Here is a 15,494-nt window from a genome sequence, read left to right as displayed (position 1 = left end):
CATGTAAACAAGCCAGTGATTACAAGAGTACTGCTTACACCTGCAGTCACTGAAGAAGAATTTTCAGAATCAATTCAAGGATTTGAACAATCTGGAAATTCTAGACTGGGTAATTAACCCATTTCTTTGCAAGGTGGAAGAACAGATAGAGAGCTTGCAAGAAGAAATTATCGAAATTCAGAATGATGAAGAAGCGAATGCTTTTCAAAAATGTCGGTTTTTGTGGTATGCAGCTACACTGTCATATGAAGTTTCCTGGCCTTTTTGGAAAGGAGCCAAACTGCTCTATATTACATTTCCATCCTCCTATCTTGTTGAACGAGGCTTCAGTGCAGTGAACCACATACTCAAAAAAAAAACTGAAACTGCTTGGACATTATTACACATTGGGACTTAAGGCTTTTGCTGTCACAACTTGAACCAGGTATTTCAACTCTTGCTAAAAACCATCAAGCTCAAGGATGACATTGATATCAAAGCTGCTGTACAGCATACAGGTACTGTGTAAACTAGGCTTAAAGTCGAATAAAAATTTGAAAGCAGAATCATTTTCCTCATGTTAGTATGTGGTAGGCAGTTTTTATACTATGGGAGCGTCAGAAAGTATATTGTGCTCAAGAAGGGTGTTGACAAGCAGGAAGGTGGTTTAGGGGGTCATTGGGCTTAAAAGAAATTGGGAAACCCTGGACAAGTGCAAGGGAGATTTTGTTGGCCTCTACCTGGAAGGCTGAAATGAAGACTAAATGGAAGAGAAGACTGGGACCAGTTTTACAGCCTGAGGAACAGGTCTGGCTGTCTACTTAGGATATGCCCCTCTGGGTGGAGTCTCGGAAATTGGTGCCCAACTTCATTGGACCCTTCGAGGTTCTCACGAAAGTAAACTCGGTAGCTTACACTTTGCAGCTCCCCAAGACGCTCAAGATCAATCCCACTTTCCACATTTCCATACCAAAACCTGTAAGCACCAGTCCTTTTGCCCCACCACCATCAGCCCACCTGTCACCCAGGTTTGTTGATGGGAGACAGGTGTTCACTGTAAAAAGAATTCTAGATTCACAAACTGTTCAGTGTTCGGCAGTTCCTCGTGGATTGGAAAGGATTTGAACCTGAAGAACGGTGCTGGGTTCCTGAAAGGGACATCTTAAATCCAGCTCCCTTTATTCCTTCTGCTAAAGTTCTGACCATATACTTCCTTACATTTTCTACCTGCCACCTCTTTGCCAATTCCCCCAATCTGTCCAAGTCCTTCTTCAAATACCCTGCTTCTTCAACTCTACTTGTCCCTCCACCTATTTCTGTATCATCTGCTAGCAGCCACAAAGCCATCAATTCCTTCCTCCAAAGCATTGATGTATAATGTGAAACAAAGCGTTTCAAGACAAATCCCTGCAGTACATCACTAGTCATCAGCAGACAACCAGAAAAGACCCCCTTTATTCCCACTCTTTGCCTCCTGCCAGTCAGCCAATCATCTATCCATGCTATTATATTCCACAGGCTTTTGTGAAGCATCCTCATGTTTGACACCTTGTCAAAGGTCTTCTGAAAATCCAAATAAACAACTCCACTGACTCTCTGTCTATCCTGCTTGTTATTTCCTCAAAAAATTCCAACAGATTCGTCATGCAAGATTTCCCCTTGAGAAAACCATGCTGACTTAAAGAACCCCAAAACCTTATCCTTAATTATAGACTCCAACATCATTCTAATTGGCCTATAATTTCCTTCCTTCTGCCTCCGTCTCTGCTTAAAGAATGGAGTGAATTTGCAAATTTTCTGTACTCAGGAACCATTCCAGAACATAGTGATTTATTAAAGATCATTACTAATGTCTCAACAATATTTTCAGCTACCTCTTTCAGAAACCTGGCTGTACTCCATCTGGGCCTGGTGAATTCAGATCTTTTAGCTTACAAGCGCCTTCTCATTAGTGATATCAGTGATACTCACTCTGCCCCCTAACAAGCTAGCATTTCTGTCTTTCTGCTAGTTACTATCTGCCACAGTCAAGTCTAATGCAAAATACTATTATGTTTGTCTGCCATTTCTTAATCACACATTACTGCCTCTCCAGTGTCATTGTATCATTTTCCAGTAGTCTGGTATCCACTCTCATTTTTCTTTAACCCTTTATAGATCTGAAAAACTTTTTTATTCTCTTTAATATTATTGGATGGCTTACCTTCATATTTCATGTTTTCACTCTCCATGGCTATTTTAGTTGCCTTCTTTTGGTTTTTAAAAGCTTCCCAATACTCTACCTTTCCACTAATGTTTGCAACATTATATGCCCTCTCTTATGCTTGTACACTGTCTTTGACTTCCCTTGTCAGCCACTGTTGTGTCATTCTCCCATTAGAATACTTCTTCATCTTTGGGATATACCTTTCCTGCACCTTCCGTATTTCCCCTAGAAACACAAGCCATTACTGTTCTGCCATCATCCCTGATAGTGACCCCTTCCAAATAACTTTGGACAGCTTCTCTCTCATGCCTCTGTAACTCCCTTTACTCCACTGTAATACTGTTACTCTCCTCCTCAATCTGCACAGTGAAATCTATCATATTATGATCACTGACTCCTAAGGGTTCCATAACCTTAAGCTCCATAATCAAGTCTGGGTCAGTACAAAACACCCAATCCAGAATTGCCTTTCCCCAAGTGTGCTCAACCACAAACAGATTGAAAAAGCCATTTCATAGGCTTTCTACAAATTTCCTCTCTTGGGATCTAGTGCCAATTGAATTTTACCAATCTACCTGCATATTGAAATCCCGCATGATCATCACAACACTACCCTTTTTACATGCCTTTTCTATCTCCCATTGTAATTTGTAGCTCACATCCTGGCTACTGTTCAGAGGGCTGTAAGAAACGCTGATCAGGTGTGACAAGAGACCAAGGCAAGTGCTGGAGAATCCAAGATTAGAATTGAGACACGATACGAGACTGAGATGAGGACAGGATTCTAAACCAGACACTAAACGAGAATCCAAAGTAGAACTGATGATTGAGCACTGAATCTCAGATCAGGTGCCAAAATATGGCTGCCAATAATCGGGGTGGGCCTGAGTCTTTAAAGAGGCTGCACCCATATTCCAGGGTGTAAGAGTGTGGAAACTCTGGAAGCATGCATGGTCAAGTGCATATCGTAACAAGACGCCCTCCCCTGCAGCTGACCTCTGATAGCCCTGGCTGCTTGGAGAGGCACTGATAGTAATCTCTCATCACAATTATAAACCCAAGTTTAAGTTTATTGTCATCCTTCTGTACACATATACAACCAAATGAAACAATGCTCTTCAGCAACACAAAACATACATCACAAAAAGCACATTAAACAAAATATTACCACAAGTTATTAAAATATAATGTCAAGTGCATGTGCTGCACAGCATAGGTAAACAAAGAACAGTAAAGATATAGCAAACGGTTTGCTATCCTAGTGATGAGTCCTTGGTGGTGGCAGGGTAGCCATTAGTCTCACAGCATGAGGAAACTAATGAATACCATGCGATCACACAGTTCTTAGCGTGATATTTTTTATATCTACTATGAAATTAATCTTCTCTCACCCTACAACAAACCCTTCCCTCAATTTGGTACGCAGACTCGCCACAGTGCTCTAACTGTGGCCTGCTAATCTTTGCAATGATGCAGTTCCAATATAATCATCTGATTCATATTTTTACAACTCATCTAATAAAAGGCAAGAATCCCTTAAGTTAACATCTTAACTACCATATTTACCTTTATCTTCAGAGGATTATGGACATACACTCAAAAGTCCCTCTGTTTATCCATGGTTCTTAGTCTCCAGCCATATAACACACGGTCCTTTTCCTTATTTGTTCCTCTCCATCAACTGCCTGTTTAGCAACAACTTCTCAATCATAACCATTATAATGTAGAATAAATCATTTATTTAAGTAACAAAAAGGGACCTCGAAGTAAGTCATTCAGGAATCCCCTTACAATCATCACTCCAGTAATTAAAACGTCAATTGATCAGATTTCTCCTATGGTGTGACATTTTAACCATTCTACCCCTTCCCAGAGATCCTGTGGCCTGCTTGCCTAATCAACCTACCATGTATCACCACCAAACATTTGCTGAAATCCATGTAAATTGCATCAAATATGCTGCTCCAATCAATCTCTCTTTTTCCTTCCTTAAAAAAAACAAAATCAAGCTAGTCAGATGCAAATCACACTAGACACTGCATCCTAGTGTAGGGAGGGAGAAACAACCACTTGGCTTTGGTCTCTGTGCTGAAAAGACTTCTGCCAAAGTTTGACTCCATCACAATTCAGTCACCAAAGTTCCACTGGTAACATTAGTTTCCAGCCAATTACCTTTATCCTTGTTTCCCCAATTAGAGAAGCAATACACCTTTGAGATGTGAAAGGAAACTGGAGCACCTGGAGGAAAACAGTGTGGTCACAGGTCTCTGCAATTCTCTTTTTTTTTGTAAATTTATTTTTTATTGAATTTCACCATCAAACAAACATTTCCATAAGATGTATTTCTAATACTGTACATACATCATATAATCATATTTGTCACAAATCTCCACATAATATTTATCTGAGGTATACACTTATAGAAAGGAGAGGAAAGAAAGAACAATAGAAAGAAGAAAACTATCTACAGAGTAAGGAGTGATTTTTTTACAACATATTCATTGACTTGTGAGAATAAAATCAGTCCTATGAGGTGCAATGTAGTTAAACCATTTCTTCAAAGTATGAATAAAATTGTTCCAGCTTATGATTAACAGATGCTGTTATCTTCTCCATTTTGTAAATGTCCATTGTAATTTCCATCCATACATTTAAAGTTGGGCTCTCCTGAGATAACCATTTCCTGGTAAGGGTCTTTTTACCAGCCACCAGCAGTACATTCATTAAATAGTTATCTCTTTTCAACTGTTCTTGAGGTATATACCCAAAATATATGGTCTTACTCTCTAAGGGTATTTCACATTTAAAGATGTCTTGTAGGACATTACGTATCCCACTCCAATAGCCTTTGATAACGGGGCATTCCCAGAAAATATGATAATGGTTTGCATTTTGATTTCCGCAATTTCTCCAGCATTCAGGGGGGTTACTATTATAATGGGATTTCTGAGGGTGTAATAAAATATCTTACCAAGCTTTTCCACCTGAACTCCCTCCACTTCTGTGAACTGGTACACTTCCATTGATACCTCCATATTATTGTCCAGTCTTCCTCAGATATTATCTCTCCTTCTTTCTCCCATTTTGTTTTGATGTATGAAGTCGAATGTGTTTTAAGATTTGACAAACCCTTATAAACGCTTGAAATTATTCTACTACCGCTGTCTGAATTATATGCTTTTCTAAATAGCTCTATCAGACATGTACTTGCCTTGGTTACAGTTTTAACTGTCCTACTAACATACTGTCGCATCTGTAAATACTGGTAAAAGTTTTGTTTCTCTAGTAAGTGTTTCTCTTTGAGCATTTCAAAACTGAACAGTGTTCCTTCTTTCATTATATTGCAAATAGCTGTTATTCCTTCAGTTGTCCAGTCCTGAAATCTAGCATCCAGTTTATTAGGCGTAAAATCCGAGCCATATGCACACCATTTAAGTATTGCAATGTCTCTCTAGTTTATATTCTTTTCTAATAATTTTCCATATTTTAAGAGTCCATTTCACCCACGAGTTGTCACTATGATTTATGTAACTTTGTAGGTTATCAGCCAAAATTGCCTGTATGGGGATGGAAAGCATCCTCTCCTCAATGTTTTTCCATTGAGCGCCATATGATGGGTTGCACCAGCATATCACTGCTCTCAACTGTGCTGCAAAATAATAGTCTCTAAGAGAATGTAACCCACCCCCCCCCTTTCCCTTGGCTAATTGCAAAATTTTGAGACGAACCCTAGGCCTTTTACCTAGCCATATATAGCTTGATAGCATCTTGTTCCATTCATTGAATTGATTTTGGTTAATCTATATTAGTCAGGTCTGAAAGAGATATAGTAGTCTGGGCAGTATATTCATTTTAATAGATCCAATCCTTGAACTGAGACCAAGAAAACGAATTAGGTTTCATCTTGTTATATCTTCCTTAATTTTTTTTATATATAGGCTGATAATTGCATTCTGACAATTTTGTCAAATCTTTTGGCATAATGCTGCCCAAATATTTGATGGACTCTGTTTGCCATGCCCAAGGATATCTACTTTCAATTTCTCTTGATGGGCTATAGTTATATGAAAATAGTTAGGTTTTATCTATGTTGATCTTATATCCTGATAATTGACCAATTTAGGTAAAGAGTATGATCAATTTAGGTAAAGAGTATGTTGATCAATTTAGGTAAAGAGTATGTTGGTTGCCCTAGATGGATCAAAATGTCATCCGCATAACAGGCCAATTTATGCTCTGTCCCTTTAATAGTAATTCCCCTGATATCTTCATTTTGTCTAATGTATTGAGCTAATGGTTCCAGATATAACGCGAAGAGTAGTGGTGACCATGCACAACCCTGTCTCATGCCCCTTTCTAGGGTAAAACTATTAGATAAATATCCATTGATTTTAATCCTGGCAGTAGGATTGTCATATAGTGTCTGTATAGTTTTAATAATTGTGTCATGTAGATCAAATCTATGTAAAACTCTGTAAAGAAAATTCCAATTAACCGAATCAAATGCCTTTTCAGCATCCACGCTTATTACTATTGCTTCAATTTCATTTTTTTAAAAATATGATCCATAATGTGAAGTGTCCTTCGTACATTGTCTTGTGTTTGGCGTTGATGTATAAAACCTGTCTGATCATTATGTATCAGTGTGGTAGAAACTCTTCTAATTGTTTGGCTGTGATAGAAGTAAATATTCTATAATCCACATCAAGAACAGATATTGGTCTAAATGACCCACATTCCATTTTATCCTTGCCTTCTTTCGGTATAGCTGAGATTATCGCCTCCTTCCAGCTGGGTGGCATTTGCGCCTTTCTTAGGGTCCAGCAGTGTGGGGAGTAAAATACGAATTAACTCACTTCTAAACTCTTTATACCACTCTGCCGTATATCCATCTGATCCTGGTGACTTGCTTAATTTAAGCCTACTAATTGCAGTTTTTAGTTCAGTTTCAGTTATGTCAGCAGTCGTCGTTCTATTTTGTTCTTTGCTTAAAGTGGGTAACTCTAAAGAATTCAGGAAGGTGTCAATTTGGGTTATGCTTCCCCCTGGAACTTTGGAATATAGAAGTTTTGTAAAACATTTCAAAAGCTTATTGAATTTCACTTAGCTTATTTTTTTTATCACTTTTGTTCTTGGATCCCTTATTCTATGAATTGTATTTTCTGCTATCTGTTTTTTCAGTTTCCATATAACCATATAACAATTACCGCAGGGAAACAGGCCATCTCGGCCCTTCTAGTCCCTGCTGAACTCTTACTTTCACCTAGTCCCACCGACCTGCACTCAGCCCATAACCCTCCGTTCCTTTCCTTTCCATATATCTATCCAATTTAACTTTAAATGACAACATCGAACCTGCCTCAACCACTTCTGCTGGAAGCTCGTTCCACACAGCTACCACTCTCTGAGTAAAGAAGTTCCCCCTCATGTCACCCCTAAACCTTTGCCCTTTAACTCTCAACTCATGTCCTCTTGTTTGAATCTCCCCCACTCTCAATGGAAAAATCCTATCCACATCAACTCTATCAATCCCCCCCATAATTTTAAACACCTCTATCAAGTCCTCCCTCAACCTTCTACGCTCCAAAGAATAAAGACCCAACTTGTTCAACCTTTCTCTGTAACTTAGGAGATGAAACCCAGGCAACATTTTAGTAAACCTCCTCTGTACTCTCTCAATTTTATTGACATCTTTCCTATAATTTGGTGACCAGAACTGTACACAATACTCCAAATTTGGCTTTACCAATGCCTTACACAATTTCAACATTACATCCCAACTCCTATACTCAATGCTCTGATTTATAAAGGCCAGCATACCAAAGGCTTTCTTCACCACCGTATCCACATGAGATTCCACCTTCAGGGAACTATGCACCATTATTCCTAGATCCCTCTGTTCTACAGCATTCTTCAATGCCCTACCATTTACCATGTATGTCCTATTTTGATTAGTCCTACCAAAATGTAGCACCTCACATTTTTCAGCATTAAACTCCACCTGCCATCTCTCAGCCCACTCTTCTAATTGGCCTAAGTCTCTCTGCAAGCTTTGAAAACCTACTTCATTATCCACAACGCCACCTATCTTAGTATCATCTGCATACTTACTAATCCAATTTACCACCCCATCATCCAGATCATTAATATATATGACAAACAACATTGGACCCAATACAGATCCCTGAGGCACACCGCTACACACCGTCCTCCAATCTGACACAAGTTATCCACCACTATTCTCTGGTGTCTCCCATCTAGCCACTGCTGAATCCATTTTACTACTTCGATATTAATGCCTAACGACTGAACCTTCCTAACTAACCTTCCATGTGGAACCTTTTCAAAGGCCTTACTGAAGTCCATATAGACAACATCCACCGCTTTACCCTCGTCAACATTCCTAGTAACCTCATCAAAAAATTCAATAAGATTTGTCAAACGACCTTCCACGCACAAATCCATGTTGACTGTTCCTAATCAGACCCTGTCTATCCAGATATTTATAGATACCATCTCTTAAAATACTTTCCATACTTTCCACACCAGTATTTTCATAGATTTAGATCCACTTTCATAATGTCTGTTTCAAAAATATTAATTTTTTTCTAATTTCTTGTGTAGCCAAACTATTAATTTCATTCCTAATTTTTAAAATTTCCTCTAGTGTATCCTGTGCCAAACTCAATGTGTTTTTTTCTAGTTCCTTCAGCTTATTTTGTAATTCCTCTAATGTTCAATTCTTATTTTTTTCTTACATGAAGACATCGCTATAATTTTCCCTCTTAAGACAGCCTTCAGAGCATCCCATAGAATGGGAGATGAAACCTCTGCATTATCATTGAATTCTAAGTAAAGACCAATTTCTTTTTTAATTTGTTCCTTAAAATAGGGATCGCTGAGTAGACTTGAATTTAGTTTCCAAATAGTATTCTTTGGTTGTAGGTCAAAATCAACAGATAAATATATAGGTGCATGGTCACTTACATCTGTTGTCCCAATTCCACAGGTGATTATTTTGTCTCTAAAAAGAGTGTTAACTTTCTTATGTAAGGACTTTGTTTCATAAGTTTTTCTATTGGAAGAGTCTAATTTTAAGTCTCCCCCACATATCAAGAGACCTTCCGTTTCCATTACCATAATATTAGTAATTTTCTGGAAGAAACTAATATCACTTCCTGGGGGTGCGTAGATATTCAATAAAGTAACTGGATTTCTGTCTATATTCCCCCTTACCAGAATATATCTGCCCTCCTCATCTCCCATTTTGAATACTTTTTCAAAATTTAGCTTACTTGAGATGAGAATAGCAGGTCCTCTTCTATGTCCTGATTTATATGAGGAGAAAAACAAATTAGTGAAGCGCACTCTCTTTAATTTTCCCTGCTCATTATCACTTAAGTGAGTTTCCTGTAAATATACTACATGGGCTTGTTCTTTTTTTCATTTTTGATAGAATTTTACTGCGCTTGACTGGATTCAACAGCCTATTGACATTAAAATAAATGAATTTTACTTGGTCCTTAGCCATGTGTTATTGATCTGTTAGTATATCATTGAAATTTGCAGAATATATAACGATCTACTCCCTGAACAAATAAGAGCCGAGAAATGCAAATAATAAAAAAAAGGTAACAAAGGTGTGATTCCAAGGCTGGGGTCTCTAGATGACCCTGGGTTGGGCTAGGAGAAAAGTCTAGCCATGGGGGTTAGTCCCTCCTACCTGTGGGTTGAGGGCCCCCATTAGGTCTCTGGAATTTTCATTGATTACAATTGTCACATGTACGAAGTACAGTTTAAAGCTTTTCTTGGATAATCTTCATTACACTGTTCATTGAAGCAATAAAAGGTAAAGCAAAGGCAAAATAAAGTGTATTCTCTACAGCGAAAGTGAGATGCAGGTAGACAATATGGATTAAGATGATAATGAGGTAGATTGTGAGGCCAAGAGTCCATTTTATACAAGGGAACAATTCAACAGTCTTGTAACAGCCTGGTTGAAGCTGTTCATGAGCTGGGTGGTACGTGCTGTCACCTTGATGGAAGAAGGAAAAAGAGAGAATGTCTGGGTTGGGTGGGATCTTTAATTATATTGGATGCTTTACTGAGGCAGTAAGAGGGATAGGCAGAGTCCATGGAGGAGAGGTTGGTTTCCATGAGGTGCTGAGCTGTGTCCACAACTCTCTACACTTTCAAACAGTCATGGTAAGAGCAGCTGCCATACTGAGGTGTGCTCTTGTGCCCTCCTCTAGCAGCTCCTCATTTCCATCTCTGGAGTATTTAGGAACAACTGCTCCAATTAAATCAAACTGGTTCATTTTGTCCTTTCAGTTATTATACTATATTCCTATTGAAAATGCTTCCACACTAAACGACGTCACCTGGTCTTCCAGCATGCCAACTGACCCAATAATATCTGAAGGATATACTTTATTAAACATTAGTCAGGCAGGGTGTACTACCCCGCATTAGGAAGGCACATAAGGGACGAGCTTGAAAGCCAACAGAGATGAGGAACACCAGGAAAAGCTGGTGCTATTATCCTTAGAGCCACAGAAGGATATGTTGGATAGACTCAAAATCAGGGTAGTTTATTCAGAATAAATAAAGGGAAACTTTTTATTAGAAGGATCAATAAATGGATTTCACTGATTCAAAGGAAAGATGAGACCAACATGAATCCTACCTGCACAAACCCTAGCCCACTGAAAGTTAGTCCCAATCAATGCTTCAACTAAGTCATTTCAAAGATGCAGTCTTTGACATGGTTTCATCCATACCACTGCAAGCTGTCTCAACTCCCCCTACATTGACAAAATACTGGACAAGAGGTTGACTTCTTGCAATAATCCATCTTAGCATGGAACAGTACTTATACCAATAACTCACTGAGAACAGGGAAGCAAGTTGTCATAAATCAGAGTCAAGATGGATTCCCATTAGAGACTCCGTTATCTTGCATTGTGGTCCAGACTTCCTGACTGCAGTGATATGGTGAAATGCAATCTGCATATGGCTGAAAGCAGCAAGGGTTATGCTTGAAATGAATGTCATCCAGGTGTTTACAGTACACTGGCACTAAACAATAATACAACAGTCACTGCAGAGAACCAAGTGGTATTACAAATGCTCTTCATTTTATTTGCTGAAAGCTTTTCCTTCTTATTTAAAGAGAAATGGCTTGATTCTTATCCAACTAGATTGGAATCTGATGCAATCCTCAAACCCAAATGCATCAACTGTATACTGTAAATCTGCAGCTAAAAGTACATCACACTTGTTCGAAAGCACATTCTTCAACTGCCGATAGGGGTTTTGAGATTACAAAGGTAATAAAAAAAGGTAAATCTCTGAGCTCGAAATTAATCCAACTGGTTCTTCAGATAAGGTCTGCATGGGAGTGCTCAGAAAGCTCACCTGGATCAATTTCTCCAGTTTCTGCTTATCCTTTCGAAGGTTGGTTATTGTTTCATCTCTCTGGATTAATTCATCAGTAAGTGACCGCAGTTTCTGCTCTGAATTCTGAACAAAGATGACAAATATTTGATTAGGAGTGTGTGCCAAATCAGTTGTGGTGTTTTAAACAGACTAGGGAGAGCTAACTGAGAAGCCTAGCTACACATATAATACACAATACAAAATGTTAGTGTTAAGGAACTACAATAGACCAGGCTACAGAGACAGGAAGGCAGAGAGAACAGAATTGTTTCAAAGGATGCAATGGCAAACTGAAGCCTGATATTAGGAGGTTATTCATTCATGCAGAAATAGTCAATGTTCTGTTAAAAAAGGAGTGATAAAGACATTAAAAAGTACAGTACTTGAAAAAGAGCCAAGAATTGCACTTGTATGACAATCTTCATCATCACACACTCTGCTAAAACATTGCAGCAAATATTTTGTTTCTGGTGTGAGTGCTGTTGTTGGTTAGAAAGCAAAGCAGTCAATTTGTTCATACTAACATTCTCACAAATGAGTGAAGCACCAGATAATCAACTTCAGCAATAAATTGGTCAAGGGATTAAATATTATCCAAAAGGGATAGTTCGATGCTTTCCATAGGGGAGCACTAAGGGGCTTTTTGAATAACCGGAGAGGGTAGATGAAAGCCCTGGTTAATGTTCCAACTGAAAGACATCATCTAAGATTACAGCACTGTCTCAGTGCCAACTTGGATTGTGTACTCATTTCTGAAATTGTAATTGAAACTACATCCTTCTGATTCAGAAACAAGAGTAAACTACTGAACCATAATTAACACATGAAAGAACAACCGGATATGGGAGCAGGCAACTGTGTGCTTATTTGGATATATTATTTATTTCAAACACAAGAAAATCTGCAATTGCTGGAACATCAATTCTCGAACTTCTGGTGATGGTCCCCCTCTCCACCATTCCCCATTCTGGGGCTTCCCTCTCTCACCTTTTTCCTTACCTGCCCATCACCCCTCTGGTGCTCCTTTCTCCTTCCATGATCTTCTACCCTCATCTATCAGATTCCCCCTCCTCCACCCTTTATCTCTTTCAGCAATCAACTTCCCAGCACTTTAATTCAGCCCTCCCCTCCCTCCACCTTCTCATCTTTTTTTTTCCAGTCCTGAAGAAAGGTCACAGTCTGAAACATTGACTATTTATTTCTTTCAATTGATGCTGCCTGACTTGCTGAGTTCCTCCAGCATTTTGTGTGTGTTATATCATATTATATTATATATTTACTGAGATCTAGCACAGAATAGGCCCTTCCCGCCCTTTGAGCCACACTGCTCAGCAACCCACCAATATAACCCTAGTCTAGTCATGGAACAGCTTACAATGACCAATTAACCTGCTAAATGGTATGTCTTTAGAATGTGGGAGAAAACCGGAGCATCTGGAGGAAACTCACACAGTCATGGGGAGATTGTACAAACTCCCCAAAGACAGTGGTGGGGGAATTGAACCCAAGTCACTGGTACTGGAGAATGTTGTGCTAACCTATATGTTATTGTGCCGAATTAAATCCATGCATATATAATGACTTAGCCTACATAGAAATCTTTCCATATTCAATATTGTGTACAATTTCCATTGAATATTATTGTACCTACATGTAGAGACAGGTATTCAAGAGAAACAAACATTACAACTAAGCAGCTTGAAATTTGAAATTTAAAAAAAAGAAAATGTTTTTAGATACTCAGAAGATCAAGCAGCACCTGTGGGACAAGTTACCTAGTTCATCTTTCAGATTAAGGTTCCTTTGGCACAGCCAGGAAAGGAAAATATACAAGTCAATGTTAAATTGCAGAGAAGCCAGGGGACAAAGGAAATTCTGTGATTGGGTTAGGTTAGGATTGCCATGGAGCTAAGAGACTTTATTCAATTGATTGGCTAGAAAATAACTCTCCAAGCAAGGAAGAACAATGTGCTGCAGATGGCAAGAAAGACATGTGTGCATAATAGAGAGAAAAATCTAAATCAATATTACAAATTTCAAAAAAACGGCCAGTTCTGAAAAGGACAATAATGCAAGTTACCTGCGTTTGGAGAATTTGAACTGAAAAGCTGTAACTTGCCCTAGAAGAATTTCCTTTTTTTAAGGATTCCCCCCCACTTGCAATGGCTAAGTCAAGGATCTAACAAAAGACATCAGCTTAATTATTAGTCTTTGCCTCATTAGCTTTTATTATTGCATACTTGTGACTGTTACAAGTACAGGTTTAAAATGGTTAAAAGTGGCCATGCAGGTAAGAGAAAAGGAACAATGGTAGAAGATAGAAGAAATAATCTTACTCCTTTAACCGAGATTTTTGTAATTACAAGCAAATTCACACAGATGGATCCCGGATAAAGTCACAAGAATGTCTTTACTAATTAATTCACAACACGAATTCCTGTCGAGAATGGAGAAAACTGAATTCTCCTTCCAATGACAGTGCCTTGAATTAATTTACAATGGCTAAATCACAATTGATAAAATATTAGGCAGGCACCATTTTAATCCGTGACAAAGAACATGTGCTCTGAGGTACTGTTAACCAAACCATAAAATTCACACTGCGGTTTAGTAAAACTAATCGGTATCCTGAAGCATTGTAAGACTCTGAACAATAAAATGTATGGTATATTTAGCTTCTCAGATTCAGTTTCCAATCATGTTCCATAGTCTGCTGTTGAAGAGTGCAGATTCTCCCAGTGTCCTAACCAATATTTATTCCACAGCCAGTGCAATCAATAACAGATTAGCTAGTTATCCACAAACTTGTGGAATGTAATTTGTAGAGATTGCTTGCTACATTAATCAAAAAGTAATTCATTGGCAGTGAAGTATTTTGAAATGCACTGATGAAATGAAACGCACGAAAAATGCAAGTTACTTATTTACTACATATTGGCTGTAAGTAATCTGTGATCGTAAACTGTCAATGTGAACTTTACACAACTTCATTTTTTTTCTTTGAAGTTCAGGGTAAGAAAGTCATTAGTTCCCTACACTCATCAGAAGCATAAGTGCGTAGGCACCCCCCCCCCCACCCCGTTACAAACAATTACTGGGGCTCTTTAAAATAACCTGAACCCTTCGATCTTCATCCTTCATTTTCTCTTCAATTTTTCATCTGCTATTTATGTTTTAACCCATTGACTTGCACTGCTTTTCTGTACTCTTTAATCCATTGCCAGACTTGGCCTGAAGGTATAATCACTCACCATTTGATGGTAACCAATTAATCATCTGCTTGACTCCATGAGAAAAGTTCACATTATTCACTCATCACATATGTACTCTGGGAAGCTGCTGGTCTTTTTGTACTGTCCACAGTTGTTCATATTTGATTTATACAGAAGTTCCCAATCATTTGACGACTCAAATTAAACACTTATAACAGAGCTTTCCAATCATACTATTAAAAGTAAATTTCTGTAACACTGGGTTATTCCATTCATAGCAAGACAGCTGAACTGAAGTGTTACCACAAGAATTGCACATTAGAATTCTGTGTGTATCAGTTTAAGCCTTTGCTTTCAAAACAAAAGGTGTTATGTTTCCTTATGTATACATAGATCAAAAAGTTGCTCTACTGTGGAATTAGTATTCCAAGTATTTATCTACATGGACGATATAACACTACAAAACTCTCACCTTGTGACAAATTGTTTTCAGGAATTGGTGATGAGTTTCTTTCACAAACTGGACAACTTACTAAAAATAAAATTGGCATTTACAAAAAGGTTTTGATGTCTTTGAGACAGATGCTTGAAATACTGTCAAGGTGAGTGACAACTCACAATCATTTCATTGAAAGATTAAATGTGGGGATTAATCATTC

At 38.3% G+C, this 15,494-nt stretch overlaps 1 protein-coding gene across 9 annotated transcripts in view; it reads right to left on the bottom strand.

The window, feature by feature from the left end:
- LOC140187173 (putative uncharacterized protein MYH16) overlaps window positions 1-15,494 on the bottom strand; it is a 328,506-nt gene that overhangs the window by 160,767 nt on the left and 152,245 nt on the right. For 4 of the 9 annotated variants that reach the window (XM_072242198.1, XM_072242203.1, XM_072242201.1 and 1 more), the window contains 2 exons: window positions 11,603-11,707; window positions 9,481-9,513 (listed from right to left, as the gene is read on the bottom strand). The exons of 3 other annotated variants lie outside the window; for them this stretch is intronic. In XM_072242198.1, coding sequence (XP_072098299.1) covers window positions 9,481-9,513; window positions 11,603-11,707 — 138 coding nt within the window. Of the gene's footprint in view, window positions 1-9,480; window positions 9,514-11,602; window positions 11,708-14,159; window positions 14,233-15,494 lie in introns of those variants that run through there. 2 more of the 9 variants (XM_072242204.1, XM_072242197.1) reach the window with 2 other exon arrangements.

Source organism: Mobula birostris, chromosome 24, assembly GCF_030028105.1.
Source record: "Mobula birostris isolate sMobBir1 chromosome 24, sMobBir1.hap1, whole genome shotgun sequence".
NCBI lineage: Eukaryota > Metazoa > Chordata > Chondrichthyes > Myliobatiformes > Myliobatidae > Mobula > Mobula birostris.
Note: the sequence above shows the minus strand (reverse complement) of the source record. Positions and strands in the feature narration are given on the sequence as shown.